The sequence below is a fragment of the Simochromis diagramma genome, unplaced genomic scaffold (genome assembly GCF_900408965.1).
Source record: "Simochromis diagramma unplaced genomic scaffold, fSimDia1.1 OVJJ01000596.1, whole genome shotgun sequence".
Taxonomy (NCBI): Eukaryota; Metazoa; Chordata; class Actinopteri; order Cichliformes; family Cichlidae; genus Simochromis; species Simochromis diagramma.
In genome coordinates this window covers 15,047,870-15,062,892 of record NW_024387245.1, presented here as the reverse complement: position 1 = coordinate 15,062,892, position 15,023 = coordinate 15,047,870, and the positions used below count along the sequence as shown (strand labels likewise).

General features: G+C 39.1%; 2 protein-coding genes and 1 long non-coding RNA gene across 6 annotated transcripts in view; 2 read left to right on the top strand and 1 right to left on the bottom strand.

Moving 5' to 3' along the window:
• LOC120714343 overlaps positions 1-15,023 on the bottom strand; it is an 873,031-nt gene that overhangs the window by 616,972 nt on the left and 241,036 nt on the right. The gene's annotated exons all lie outside the window — the stretch shown is intronic.
• swi5 (SWI5 homologous recombination repair protein) lies at positions 144-8,368 on the top strand. Of its 2 annotated transcripts, XM_040000505.1 has the most exons (6): positions 144-518; positions 1,038-1,086; positions 1,180-1,283; positions 1,509-1,603; positions 7,689-7,780; positions 8,135-8,368. In XM_040000505.1, exons 1-5 carry the CDS (start codon positions 424-426, stop codon positions 7,751-7,753), a joined length of 408 nt encoding a protein of 135 aa, XP_039856439.1. In that variant the 5' UTR covers positions 144-423; the 3' UTR covers positions 7,754-7,780; positions 8,135-8,368. The 2 variants fall into 2 exon arrangements, with proteins under 2 accessions (XP_039856439.1, XP_039856438.1); XM_040000504.1 differs by having other exon boundaries at positions 149-518; positions 7,689-8,368.
• The window catches only part of slc27a4 (solute carrier family 27 member 4), a 22,000-nt gene continuing 15,112 nt past the window's right edge, over positions 8,136-15,023 (top strand). Inside the window, exons 1-4 of one of the 3 annotated variants that reach the window (XM_040000475.1) lie at positions 8,136-8,172; positions 11,352-11,513; positions 13,173-13,383; positions 13,485-13,668. In XM_040000475.1, the coding sequence (XP_039856409.1) occupies positions 11,353-11,513; positions 13,173-13,383; positions 13,485-13,668 (556 nt within the window). In that variant the 5' untranslated portion in view covers positions 8,136-8,172; position 11,352. Of the gene's footprint in view, positions 8,173-9,568; positions 9,966-9,988; positions 10,586-11,351; positions 11,514-13,172; positions 13,384-13,484; positions 13,669-15,023 lie in introns of those variants that run through there. The other 2 variants (XM_040000474.1, XM_040000473.1) reach the window with 2 other exon arrangements.

The following is a 15,023-nucleotide window of genomic DNA, read 5'->3' as shown; positions in this document are numbered from 1 at the left end:
GAAATACAGCCACATTACATTACATTGCAAACAAATTTGAGCATACTGTGTGTTTAGGGTCATATATGCACACTGGTTCAACGACCTGTTTTAATGTTTTGTTGAGTTTAAGTCAAATGAAACAATAATGTATAGAATGCAACAATTTAATTGTAAATACTTAAACACGTCAGTATCTGTGGACAGTCATTAACAATAAAATATAAGGTATTACCCCAACAAATCACCTGAAACTGTGAGGACTTTGAGTTAACTCTGGGTTGACCAATAGTCTCTAAATCCCGCCTCTCGTTTTCAACAACCAATCAAATTACACTATCAATCTGTTTACCATTAGCCGCGAACTGCAAACTTCCTTTTCCGTGTTCAGCTGTCCGATGTTGTATTAAACCAACACTAACACACATAATTCCTTAAGGCAATATGAACACTGAGCAGTCCGTTGAAACTATTTGTGAAAGTCACTGCCCAGTTTCGACACCGGAGGGAAATGACTCAAAGAAAGGACAGCTAATAAGGTAACTGTGAGGATAGCTTACCATTGTTGTTAGCGTTAACGCCAGCCACCAACTACAGAACAACTTGTATTTGCAGCCGAGCGGTTCATCTGGGTGCTTCATTTATTCTGTTCACGCTTTAAGGCTTGATTTACATGTAAACTGTACGTGTTGTTTTCTTTCTTTTTTTTTCTTTTCTTTTTCTTTTTTGCTTAACACATCAAATAAAATAGTTTGTAAAATAATAGCAAGCTTCTGTAAAAGAAAAACAGGCAATTTACTGGCAGGTATGATATTTTTAGCCATATCGTAAAATATAATTCCTGTCACCTAGCCAAAGCTCCAAGTTTAATGTTGTAAGATGAAGTTTACTTAACTTAAAACACAAGTGACATAATGTGTTTATTGTGTACTTAAACAATTGTCCGATCTTGAGTACCTTTACTGCAACTAAGCTATTGTTGCTGTTGTTGGCTTAACATAATTGCATCTAATTTTATCCATATTTTTTCATCATTAATTCATTCCTTCTTTTTGTAGAACTCCATTATCAAAGTTTAAGAAAATACATTCCCACTTCAAGTCACCTGTAAGTAGCTTTCCTGTCTTCTTTTTCACACACAAACACAAACAATCACCCATAGCATGCCACACATGCCTTATTCTGTTATGATTGTCACAGCTTCAAGTACTTGAGAGTGCTAAAGTCAGCCCTGCAGAGGAGGTGGAGGAGCTAGAGAGGAGAAGAGAGCAGCTGGATACAGAGATAGCACAGCTGGAGGCTGAGTAAGTACAGCTGTGTTGTTCTTGCTGTATTTCTGTCTTGAGGTCCAACTTGAATGCTTTGGGTAGTGATGGTTCATTGTATCATTAGATGAACAGAACTCAGATTTAATCGTCCACCTGCACATAGCAGTTTAGCTTTTTTAGATGTTTATAATTTTGTGCCTTTGCCTGCATATGACCTTTTGCATAAATCTGCTGAGACCATGCATGTGTATATGTTTTTAGGGGCTATAGAGTAGAGGAGCTGGAGCATCATATTGATAAGTTGCATGAATACAACGACATCAAAGACATTGGGCAGTCACTCCTGGGTCGTATAGGTAAGAGAGAAAAAGACATTTCAATTCAAGTTTTAAGTAGCATTCAATGTATGTAGTAATAAGTGAAGCTTGGTAAATTAAAATTATAAAGGTATATTATTAATGATGTTATAACTGCTGATGTGAATATTACTGTGATTCAGTAATTAACATTCCCCCTGAGCATCAACTCTTGTAAACACTGGGCATAATATTTTCTTCAAGTGATGAAAAATGTTTATCAGTCACTAACACTATCTTATTATAATACACCAAATTTCTCTCTGTTTGTCCCATGACACTTCTTATCTATCTGAGGTACTAATACATCATCATGTTGCCTAACAGCCACTTACCTATCAACAGGCTTAAGTGACCCATTTTTAACATTGATGCATCACAACAACGTTATAAAACCACCATTTCAATTTAATTTCACAACAGTAACATCAATTGTATTTCCACAAATGTTACCTGGCAATCATCTAATGGACTAAACTGATATTTATATAGGGATGAGTGCAGTAGTACCTTTATTTTTTTTAGATGATGGGTCATGGACATGTTCCCTTAATCACACCTTTAATTTTAATAGAGCATTCTGGCATTTAGGGTGGCACATCTAAACTTACCAATATTTTCCTACTCTGTGGAAAATCTGTCAGATTATGAGGCCATCTTATGCACAGCCCTTATCAGGTCACTCCACAGACTCGGTTGCATTCGGGTCTGAGGTCTGGCTGGGTCGTTCAAAAAATGTTAAAGTCATTCTTTTGTTTAGGTCATTGTTTTTGTTTTTTTGTTTTTAAACATCACTAAAACTGGGCATTTTAGCAGGGGTGTGTGGATCTTTCTATCCACTACACCTTCTTTACAACCATGACATGTGAAGTCCACTTGCTTGAATTTAATTTTAACTATGAGTGTTGGTTAATTTGCTGCATAACCATAAACGTACATTGTGATGAGAAGTGTGAGAGTATTAAAAAAAATGTAAACTAAGGATTATAATGGAAGATTTAACCTCCTCAGTCAGCCACTGGAGGGCAGCAAAGAGGGGTGTGCCTGCTTTTTTTTTTTTAGTAAACCTTATGCAGTAATTAATAATATGCTGCACATGGGATTGCTTATAAAAACTCTTTAGAAAAAAAAAAAGACTTGAAGAGTCCTGTGTATATGTAATTTTTTTTTAAAAGGTCAGCTACTAAAAATCATGTAGTTTTTGTGCTCAGTGATTATATTGGCTAATATTGAATGGGTTTCAAATTTGGTACTAACTTTTAGTAATTAAATTAATTAACTTGCATATCGGATAATGCTTGTACATCACTGGCATGCTGCCCACACATTTCTCCCCTTCTTGTGGAGTTCAAAAGGTTTTCTGACCAAAAAAGGAATTTCACCTTTTTACTAAAAGGGTAATTGTAATTTATCATAGTCATAAGGGTTTTTTTGTATCCCTGTTCTGCAGCTGCACAAGGTTGAGTAAGTAGGGTGAAGTTCAGTTTTCATACTGGAAGGAGTTCTGGTGAATCACGGTCATGTCATCATTCATGTCTAAGGGTGTGTGTGTTTTATTGGTGATAAAATCTTGATGTTCCCTTCCCATTTGAGTGTGTGATTTTAAATGTACAGTGCACCAATACACTTATTTCCCACCTATGAACAGTCTGTGTAGAAAAGTTAGGTGATCTCTCATAGTAAAACTGTGCTGAGTTAAATTAGCATTCTCTTCAAGTTCTCTGTCAGTACAGTGAAGAGTCACGATGATAATGACTTCTTAGTGAACGGAGATGGCATTTCCCCTCTGACACAATAGCTGTCTTTCACATCACCCGCAGGCTGACACACAATTACAATCTCTGTCTATAGATGCATGCATTCAGTAACACGTGCATATATATTCAAATACAAAGACGTGCCGTCATTCTTTCTTCTCCCTTCTTTCTCTCTCTCAAGCACACACTTTCACAAAGGCTCTACACTTAACGCACTGAGTTGCTGTTGTACTGTATGCTGTTATTCTGAGAGGGAGGAGTTTGGTGGGCAGGCCCTGGAGTGAGGAGACAAGAGGAGATGCCCTGCATTACCCTCTAAAGACAAATGTCCTTTGTCTCATGTCCATTTGTCTGTCTGTCTGACTGTTTGTCTGAGTTCATGTTGCTACTTAAAATCGTTCCCTTTTTTGCATATATTCACCACTTTAAGGTTTTCATTTCTGAAATTGCTGAAAAAGTGGTCATAGAATATAACAGAAAAATGGTGCAGATTGTGATACAAGCACCAAATTTGGCACAATTACTTGATTGGCTGTTTGAAAAATTAAGATTGCTGATTGGACACCAAGATCATTGAAAATCAGACATACAAGTTTAAACATCTCAGATTCATTTTTCCCATTATCAAGAGCCTAGCTGTAAGATATATATGCATATGTATTATATTATTTTGAAAGTAATGTTCAGTCAGTTTTGTTGTGTCTTTAGTAGATCAACACATTTTTGCAAACATTTTATTAACAACTACTTCAGCAATAAAAACAGCATAGAAAGCAAAAATGTTCATGGTGATAGTATCTGCCTCTATACTCATGGGTACATCCATACTTGGTCAGTTCCTGGCAGCATGCAGCTATTATAGGGAGTGTGGTCCATGAAACTGTACAGACTTCTTCCTCAGCCTCAGCCCAGCCCCAGATGATTCCTGCCTGGTAGGCAGCATGCTTTGCATGGTCCCTAAGGGCTGCACTTGATGATGGAACAGCTCTTCTCTCTCCATGCAAGGCTCACTTCTTACCTCATGAACTTGTTTAGTCATACATCACTATGACAAAGTGCTTCAGATGATGCAGGTCATCGTCAGACGCTTCAGAAGGAGTCTAAGTTTAACAAAGGTTTTAATAATTTCATCACACATGTCCTTATGTCCGTAGGGTATTTGAAAGTAGAATGGGAGACAGAGCCTTCAGCTTTCAGGCCCCTCTTCTGTGAAACCAGCTCTCAATCTGGATTTGGGAAATAGACACCCTCTCTACTTATAAAATTAGGCTCACAACTTTTCTTTTTGATTAAGCTAATAGTTATTGCTGGATCAGGTGATCCCTGAGCTTCCACAGTTTGTCTCTTGTCCTGTCTTCTTCCCATCACTCCCAACTGGTCACGGCAGATGGCTTCCCTTCTCTAAGCCTGGTTCTGCCTGAGGTTTCTTCCTGTTAAAATTGAGTTTTTCCTTCCCACTGTCTACAATGCTATAATGAACACATTGGTGCCCTTTGCTTTAATGAATGAGCTACTGACATCTAGTCAGAGTTGCATCTCTCGTATACCCCAGTGTCAGCCTCCTCTTGGCTGAGACAGCATCTAGGCACTTGGTACTTGTGATTGCTACAAGAGGCCCTCTTGTAGCAATCACTGGACTACTGATTGTGTCAGATTCACAAACCTTGTTGGCTAGCAACTTGAACAACTCTGTTTTATTGCTGTCATCTCTGAGAAAACAGGAGTTGATCTATGACTTTATATGCCATCAATGTCAGAGCTATAAATGAAGTTCATCACATAAACTGGATCTTCTGTGTGCTTCCCTCACCTAGTTTAGCCCACGAACCAATGTTGTTGACCAGGGTGTGCTGTGCACAGGCAACTTCTTGGGAGTCACAGATGACAGATAGTGGTGAGGACCAGTGTCAGTAGTTCATCCATGGGATGTGGCTGAATGCTGAAACAAAGGCACTGCTCCTACCTCCATGCCCCATTTACCCCATGCAGTAGCGCTACTAGCCCAATAATATACCAGAAAAGTAAACAAATGCTGCATGCTTCAAAACATAGAAATTGACACAAGCTAATGAAAATCAGTAAATTATGTAGCAATTAAATGCAAAAACTACTTTTTCATGGGTCATATTGGCTGCCTTCTTGAAAAATGTGATTTTCATGTGGCTAATCAGAAAATATTATTATACAAGGGGCCAAATTGTACTGAATTTGGTGTTTGCATCACCATTGCATGATTTTGGATTTAATTTGATATTATCTGCTTCACAATTAGGGAAATATAGCATTTACCTTCTCAGATGATTATTTTGAACATATTCAACATGCAGACTTTCTAAATCAAAACTTTAGTCTGTCCATTCTTCCTGGTACACAGACTCCGTATAACAAACAATGCCAAAGTTTATTTATCCCTTTAGCCCAAAATTAGTTTAGTATTCAGAGAGAGTTTTTTAAATTTTATTTCAAATTAAATGTCATGAGACTTAAGAGACAACAAGCAGGATGCGTAATTACTAAAACCTCCTTCCACCTTCTTAGTAAATGCTTAAATTAGATGTTGGCATTATCATTATCATCATTATTATTATTACCAGGTGCTATGCCAAGAATTTAAGTATAATCCATCATACAGTATCATTAAAGGCGGATCTGGTAGGTGCCAAAGTTATCATTCATTGTGACATCCAGCATCCACCCCACAGCCGTTGCTGAAATAAGAACAAGTCCTGCAACAGAACATTGTCTCCACTGAGCCCTGAGGGGTGTACTGTGAAGCACAAATGAGTTAGCGAGTTGTAACAAGCCTAAAGCCATAAAGGTGGCTCTCTTTTTACCGCATTAGGTCACCATAGTAACTAAACACATAACCTGATTCAGAGTTATATTCCATTTAAAATCTGCTGTAGGCATCACATCTCAACTGATTCTTTTCAAGACAACATGCTCCAAATTTGATTTTAGATTCTCTGCTTAAGGAATATGTTTATACTGTACTAATACCTCCAAAGGAAGCCTGCAGTAAAGTCACACAGCAAAGTTACAGCAGTGCAACATGCGCTGCATGGTCACAGGAATTTGCATGAATTCAATTGGTGATGTAGAAAATGTTTACATGTTTTATGCTTGAACCTAATCTTCTACCAAGTTTGTTTTACACTGCTGGAATTACAGGAAATACGCACAACACAGGTCAGATAATATATCACTCTACTTGTAGGCTAGTTATCAAGGAGAATATCAACTAAGGAAAATCAACTTCACTGTGACCAGCTAAAATCTAAAGTGGTTTCCACATCTTCTTCATCATGTTATGGGATTGTGTCTGACATAAATGCGTTGTTGTCATTGTTTTAAATGGATCCGTTTTGATGTTGTAATGTGGAGTGTTCATGTAAAAAGTAAATGGTAAAAGGTGTAGTAACATTTTGTCTCCTAGCATTGTTACCTATCACTCTTCTACTTTTACAGCTTTTTCTTTATAGACCTCTGTCTGCTGTTCTCCTGTCCCGATGTCTCTGTTGAAATAGGCGGCACTGAACTGATCCTTAAAAAGAAAAGTCAGCTGACATATCAGAGCTTGGCTATGTTGAGCTTGCTTTGTAGCACACGACTGTGGTGTCAACATCACACAGGTGGTCTTAGATTATATAAAGAGGCAGAAACACCTGAGACTGAAAGAACTATGCATAGTGCTCCAAGGTCACTGTAGTAACCTAAATGTCATGTGTATTGACTGATTCTGTTTTAAAGACAAAAAAAGAATAGTGAGGCCAAATGTTGATTGTACTTTTTTATTCCACTTTGCATAGTTTAATTTATCTTCCTGAAAGCATTCTCACTTCATTTTTACTAACAAAACACTGTGAAACAATATTAATAGGTAATTTATTAAAAAGTATTTGCAGGTTTTTTTGCCGTGTGTGTGTTTTCATTTTTTGACTGTTGGATAAACAGATTCGTACTGACCTTGGCAGTTAGGGCATATAAAAAGTCTAATATTTGTTAGTTGCCTTTCTTTGCCAAGCACTTATCTATCAGGCTGGACCAGACATAATTCAGCATAGTTTGATTCTGTAGAATACTAACGACCCCAAGATTCAGCTAGCGGGGCTAAGTAACTGGAAATCTTTAAAATATTGGTAATAAAACACAATGTAGATTATCAATATCCTTTAAATACTTCTGTTCATACCCCTTTTACCAAGTGCAAGCCTCGTCTTTAGCCTGATTAATTATTCGGTGCTGTACTCTTGGCCTGTTCAGTGTTTTGTGGTTTGTTTGAAATGTAGGCTAGAGGGAGTTGACCCTGTAATCTGTCTGTCTTGCAGCTGCTCTGAGAGGGACCACCACACGAGATCTCTACGCTCACTTTGGTTTGGAACTGGATGACTGAACAAAGAGAGAAAATGAAAATAAAATGGTGAGGACGGTTCTTCTGACAAAGAAAACTACAGGAAAAAAGTTAAAGACCACAAACTTATTAATAGATTTGATGTCCCCTTTTTTCCTGGTTAACAATTTTGATAATAAAAGGACACTGGGATTTTTCCATTATGCTGGCATGGTATTTAAAATAGTCTAGCTTTTCAAACCTTTTAGTGGGTTCATTCCAGTCTTTCAAGATCTCTCTGTGTGTACAAGGATGTAAATGCTGCTGAGGGTTAATTTAAATGTTTGAGCTTACCTAAATAGAACTAAAGTAAAGGCCTGTCTGTACTGGCTACTCAAATGGCAGTCGTTTTATAACTTTGCTTGTTTGGTTTGTTATTTACAGAAAAGATAAGAATACTGGAGTGTTAAACTGTACTACCAGTAAGTGACATGAATTTAATAAATGAGATGCTTAAATATCACAATTTATAAAGATACACCGTCTTTTTGTTTCAATTCACATCCTTCACCTAATTTAAGAAAGGGTACTGGGCAACTTTCACAGATATTTATGGTTTCCTGTCTGTCAGCACTTGAACTTCTGAAAAACAAAAGCTCTGGTGGACTTGATGTACTGGAAAAAAAGCATAGCATGCATAATACAATCTAAGAATCAGTGATAAGTGTCATCTGTTATCAAGAGTTTGACAACGCCTGTGATACTCTCATTAACTTGATTGGCATCTGTATCTGCTTGTGACACTGAATGGAAATATATCACTGGCAGGTCGAAGCTGGTCAAATTTTCTTGCCCTGATAATTGCATCTCTTTATCATTCAGCTAAGATCTCAAACACTAGTGTGTATGGGATAGCAGTATGATAATTGTGTTGTAAAACTTATCACCTTTTTGTGACTCCTTGGTATTACCACAGATCGAGTCCACTATTTGACCCAAGGTTACACTTAACATGTTTTTTGCAAGAATTTCCAAACAAGTCTCTCCTTGTCAGATCTCTCCGGGACCACTGGGAGCGCGTCCTTTGTTGACCTGCACCAGTGGCTCTCAACGGCTTGCTATCGTAGACTTTTTGTAATCCACCCTGGTTATGCAGTGCAGTTCAAGAGATGTCACGTTGCTAGTATAAGCACTGTGTAAAATGTCAACGTCCTTGTGTTCTGTAAATGTAGACAACAGGACATTTCTTGGCTTGAAGTTGCAGCAGTCCGTAAAGCAAAAACAATTATTCACAATTATTCATGAGCCAACATGTAGTATAGAAATTGTTTGGTGCCAAAGTTTTATTGCAACACTTGAGAGCAGTTCTGTCTGGCTCAGCAGTCGTACATTTAAGAATGTATGTGACATCTACGAGGAGTTCAAATAACTTAATGTTATTTTCAATCAACCTAGCCTTTGTACTGAAAAATGGCAAGTTACAGTTGTTATAGTAGATCCGAGTCCTCTCTGGCACACAGGACGGGTCAATCCTGTCGCTATTGTTCGAAAACCTGCCCTTCCTAATTCCACAGTCCTCCGGGAGCTCCTGTGTTGACATACATAGGCTTAAAGAAAATTTCTAGCAGGTCGCAGCAGAGTGATGAGTGAATGGCCTAAAGAGGCGTACTCATTTTGCATCAGGGCCTTGTCACAACCACGTTGAAACTGCTGCGCGTGCTGGCCTCGTTGACTGAGCTTGCTGGGCCACACCGCATTTCCTGAACCGCAAATACCCGCCTCCTGCCGGATGTGACGTAGAAAAAGATGTACATTCATGTTCTTGATTGGCTGTTGCACCCGTCCGTCAACTCTTATTCCTGATTCACTGATTTGACGCTGACGGCAGTGGGCGGGCGCAAGTAAGAAAATTATAAGGTCATTTGAATTACGCCTGCTAGTGAGCTTATCGGCTACAATGAAGCCAGTGATAATATAGATGATTATGACAATGAACGGATGATGATCGCGGGATCAAAGTCGACGGAGACTGCCAGGCGATTTCGAAGAAGGAGCAGCGGGTCGTTGTGATATTAACAAAGGGGGGGATCCCAGTGCTTGTGTCAGCCCGTGTGCGTTTCTCTGTCAAGCCGACCGAGCGGCGGTGAAGAGCGGAGGGAGGGAGAGAGTGGGGGGGCGACCAGGCTAGCCTGTAAGCCGATCAAGGTGGAATTGCACACAACGACTTTCACGTTTGGGATTTCTGCGCACCTGCATGCTGTGAAGGAGGTGCAAGGTATGTAAACGGAAATGGGTCCCTGCCTCAGCCCAGATCGATCGGCGTGGTGTTTGACGGACCGGCCCGTTTATTATTCGCCAGAAGAAAGGAGAGAGGAGCAGCGGCGGCTCGTCATCTCCTTGTCAGCGATTAACCCGCTGACGGGACTCGGGGTGTCCGATGTTTACATTTGAGACGGCCATTTGTCCCCGACAAGCAAACCGTGCGATTACACCATATGCCTCATCTTCATCTCCTGAAAGAAGCTGCTCATGGTGTCACGCTGTCGGCTTCCTTTAAGCCGATGCGCACAATACGCTGCGCATCCTGTTTCCCTGGCGCGCCTGTTACCATGATAACCTACATCAGTTTGATGATTTTGGCCAACGTCGTTGCAATAAAAAAGGCTTCGTCTGAAATGCACATGGCATGGTTAGTGAGGTGTAACCTTGCCAACAGTGGGTTGAGCCTTCCCCCTGTCGTTGCCACAGCCTCTACCGCAATGCTACGCGCCATGAAAATTTCCGGGTTCGGCATCAGCGAATGATGAAGCTCTTTTCTTACCGGGAAGTGGCCACCTCTCCCCTTAATGCATCTCTTTCCCTCGAACCCATCACGTCGATCTGTTTAGGTTCAGGGTAATGTAATCGTCCACACAGAGCTCTCCTCTGTGCTTGTTTATATTTTAGCAGTGGAGTTATTGAATTTGCATGATGGAGCTAACATCATCACAATTACAGCCAGATGTATGGAGGCACAGAGGGGGTTATAAAATGGCCTTTTGATGATGATGAACTGAAATCAATCATCTCTATATGTATTGTGCTTAAAGGCTAGTTAAAAAATAACAAACATGGGTGTGAAGATATCATTTACTGTTTAGGCTTATCTTCCTGGCTGTATCAGGTGGCAACTGGGAAACTGTGTCAGCATGTGCTGTCTGCTGTCACTTTAGACTGTTTGCTGTGAATTCAGAACAGAGCCTTTAGGCTTCTTTTTGTTTTCTCCTTCAAGCAAGAAGAGAAAATTTAAGGGTTCCACCCAGCTTAACACATTTTATAAATGTTTTACAATCTCATCTGTAATCATGAATACCCAGAGGTCACCCAAGACTCTAAATTTCCGCTATTTCAAATGGTAACCCTTCACCGCAACTTCAGTCTACCAGAGCTGACTCAGTGGATTGAAATGGACTGCAGATATGTAAACAAAACCATAGACCATAACATTGTTAAGGTGTTGAGTCGTTTACGTATCTAAGGAAGTGGATTCAAAAATTCTGTTTGCTCATATAACGTGCACGTAACCTTTCAGTCATTTGGCCTGAAATGTTTGTGATCAGTAGATACAGAGGGGGCTGGCAGACCCTTCTGTATCTATTTACATGTGTTTGCATTCTTTCAGGATGATGCGTCTAGCATGCTGCACTGCCCTGCTTTTTGTGTTGAGGCTGCTGGTGGGCTTGCCCTGGTACCAGGTTCTTCCAGCCATCCTGATCTTCTATCTGGGAAGTGGAGGATGGAACTTCCTGGATATCTTTGCCAAAACAGTTGGCAGAGACTTACAGTAAGCATTGGAATTAAGTTTGTTTGCTAAATGCAAAATCATAAAATTGGACCATAGATGCATTATGTCTTCCAAATCATTTGGCACGAGCTATGTCACTTTTAACTGTGACCCAGTGGCCAATTTCCTGTAGTTTTGGCTCTGAAATTCAGACATAGAGTTAAATGTGACCTCAATAGTCACAGAGTACTAAATCTGCAAAAACAGGTGAAATCCATGCAAGTTGTTTCACAGATGCAGATAAATTCTCATCTTCACCACATAATTGTCACGAACAAGGGTTAGTTCCTAAACCCTTGTTAAGAGCTGGCTAGATATTCCTTCTGTACCTGTTTCTAAACACGCAATCTCAAATATTTAAGACAAAAGGTCCAGAGGACAGAGAGAAGGGTAGGAGCAAATGTTTTAAGAGGCATACCTAAAGCCAGTATTTACAAGTGGAAACTGGCATTGTAGTTGGTTTGAGGTTAACTTCCTTTTTTCCTCAATAGCTGCAGTAATCTTAAAACAGGAAATTGTAAATTATCTCTTTAGGGGAACAGCGACACAATAATCTACCCATTAGGGATTACTGCCATTCAGGGACCCATTATATACAAAAGTCACCCAGTTTTCTCATGATTAGAGAACGAAATATTACTGTTTGTCCTCCTTTTCTGTTAAATTGTCATAGAAAATGTGCTAGCCACATCTAATGTTTAGTTTTGTTTATACATTTTATTATCTTTGCTTCTGGCACGCTGCATCTGCTTGATTAGAATTATGACGTTAAGTTGTATTATTGATCAGTTGTATTATTGTGTAAAGTGTCAAGGTTAGAAAGACTCTGTACAGCATTGGATCTTAACGAATCATATATTTCACACAGTGACTCACAAGCTGTTGATGAGGCATTTTTGTGTGACAAAGCTCAGGTATATACATTGTAAGAGTCACTAAGGCATTAGAAATAAATAGGCTATAGTTTTATAATGGGTACTGTTCTTAAGCAATAGATCCGTATGAGTAAGAAAAGGCATAACAAAAGAAAGTAATTAGCCTCAACTAGCTGTGCAACAATAAATGCTTATCTAGACCATCATGAAATAACTCTCTTATGTAATGATAAGCATATTGTCGCTACCTCACTCTAGCCAAGAAGTACTTTGGCTTATTGTTTTTTTTATGACATTTCTGTAATTATTCACTCATCAGGAGATTGCACACTACCTTTGTACCACAAATGTAAAGTGCTGAGAATTGCCATTCATGCATAATTTGACTTTGTGGGCCTCCAAGCCATATCTGTTAAAATATTTTATGCTTTGTAATGTGGTTTGGATACAGTTCGCAATACATTCAAGTACAGCTTCTTTAAAAGGTGGTTTATGTATTTTTGCAAAAGGGAATAAAGTGGATCGTTAGACAAATGTTTGTTGCCAAAAGACAGGATACATCAAGTTGTCTTTGTTCATTTCTCAGATCTATTGATACATGGTGTGGATTTAAGCAGATGAGCTGCAAATGTTAATGCTAATGTTTTAAAAAAAAAAAAGTGCAGCGTAATGATCTCAGAGCTGGAAAAATAACAGCAAATTATGAACAGTGAAATGGCTAATGTTGCTGGGAATCATTAAGTTATTTGTTCTCTTACAGTAATGTTTTCTTTTGCTCCTTCAGTGCAGCCAGTGTTTTACTGCGGGTGAAACTGAACGTCAGGCGCCACCTCAGAGAGAAGAACACTATTCCCAAGATCTTTGCTGAAACGGTGCACCGTCATGGGGACAAAACAGCGCTCATCTTCGAGGGCACTGGGGAGAGATGGACTTTCCGACAGTTGGATGAATACTCCAACAGAGTGGCTAACCTGCTACTGGAAAGAGGCTTTAAGGTAGATGTACAACACAATAAAGCTTCATTAAAAGCAATTAAGCAAAAGCAAATCTTTTTGAAGTTATATTACTGTCTTTTTTGTTTTTGTTTCTGTCACAGGAAGGTGATGTGGTGGCCCTTTTCATGGAGAACAGATCGCAGTACGTGGGCATATGGTTGGGCATGGCTAAAATTGGAGTAGAAGCGGCTCTCATCAACTTCAATTTAAGACTAGATGCTTTGGTCCACTGTGTCACCATCTCCAATGCCAAGGCTGTGATCTTTGGTTCAGAGCTAACTGATGGTAAGAGCAAAGATGGCAGATGAAAGTTGGATAGATTCGAAAGTTAGACGAGAAAGCTGAGGCATAACAGTCTGTACAGCATCGTCATATGCTGATGAATGCTGTTCTGGTTCCTGTGCAATAAGAGAGGTGAGTGGTGAGGGGAGACAGCCACAGAGGTCATAAAGACAAATGGGTTTTGGAGGAGGTGTTTCTTCAGTATCAGCCAGTAAAGCTTTAAATGACCGATAAACACAAAGAAGGGATAAGGTAATGAGGGAGGGACTGCCACTAGTCTGCAGTGTCCAAGGTCTGAGCTCTGCAGAGAAATGTGTTGCATGATAGGAGGCAGATAAAAGGCAGAATCACCGTGACATAGACACCTCTGATAGTACAGTGTTCAGGTCAAATCAACTGAGGGTTATGGTTTTTGTTAGGGGCTAGATCAAACCATTACACACTGTTTTAAAATCATGTTGGTTTTTATACATCATCAAACATCATTGAAACAAATATATTGTTTCAATTAAATTAATTACAGCATCTAAAAAAGTAAATTGTGCATATTCCTCCTAGGTTACACCAGCCTTGACATTATATCTGAAATACTGTCAAATAGATAAAACAAATGAAAAAGTCATTTTCACTTGCCAGTAAGATTAGGATTGTAGTGAGTATTAAATTAAATGCCATGTCATCATATTTGTGTGTTTTGTATGTTTGACATTGCATGAATTAACTCTCATTTTGCTCACTCTACAAACCTGCAAACATGCCTTTGTATTACCTGAGCTTGAACTCTCATCATCTAAAACTGCCACAGCTCGGTAGGATGGTCAAGTATTATTTGTAGATGTAATTCACTCTCCTTTTGGTGCCTTCTTGGGTCCCTGCCCAATATGGAAAGCCCTGATCTCAACAGCTATAAAGAGTGAATGATTTTTGAGCTGGTCACTCTGAGATCGAGGGAATAGGCTCTGTACTGGGTAATGGATTTTTAGTGTGTTTTATGCCTTTAAGTAATTGGAAACACAGCTCTTTTACAGAATAGGTCAAAATTCAAGCTACTAGCTTTAGTGCCTAGGCATGACATAAGGCTTTCGGACCTTTTTTCCCCTCAGGTGAAATACGAGAGCCGTTTCGATTTGTTGTTTCCCTTTTTTTGCCTGATTCACTTCCTTTTACATATTTTTTTTTTTGTGACACTGTACCTCAATATGCTTTCTCTATAAACATTTCAAGTTATTTTAACCTTTAACCATTTGTATATATTGTATTTTACACCACTCTCTATACTCTTTGTTTTGTCATTGATTAAAGTTTGCAAATGATGCAAGCTTTCTTGTATTTAAATGTTGAACAATGTGCAGCTGTCT

What these genes read in the sequence shown, in the direction of transcription:
- swi5 (XM_040000505.1), top strand. Translation starts at nt 424, where the DNA reads ATGAACACTGAGCAGTCCGTTGAAACTATTTGTGAAAGTCACTGCCCA. An exon ending in AAGAAAGGACAGCTAATAAG is followed by an intron (nt 519 to 1,037) that starts GTAACTGTGAGG and finishes TTCTTTTTGTAG; the next exon opens with AACTCCATTATCAAAGTTTA. An exon ending in ATTCCCACTTCAAGTCACCT is followed by an intron (nt 1,087 to 1,179) that starts GTAAGTAGCTTT and finishes TGATTGTCACAG; the next exon opens with CTTCAAGTACTTGAGAGTGC.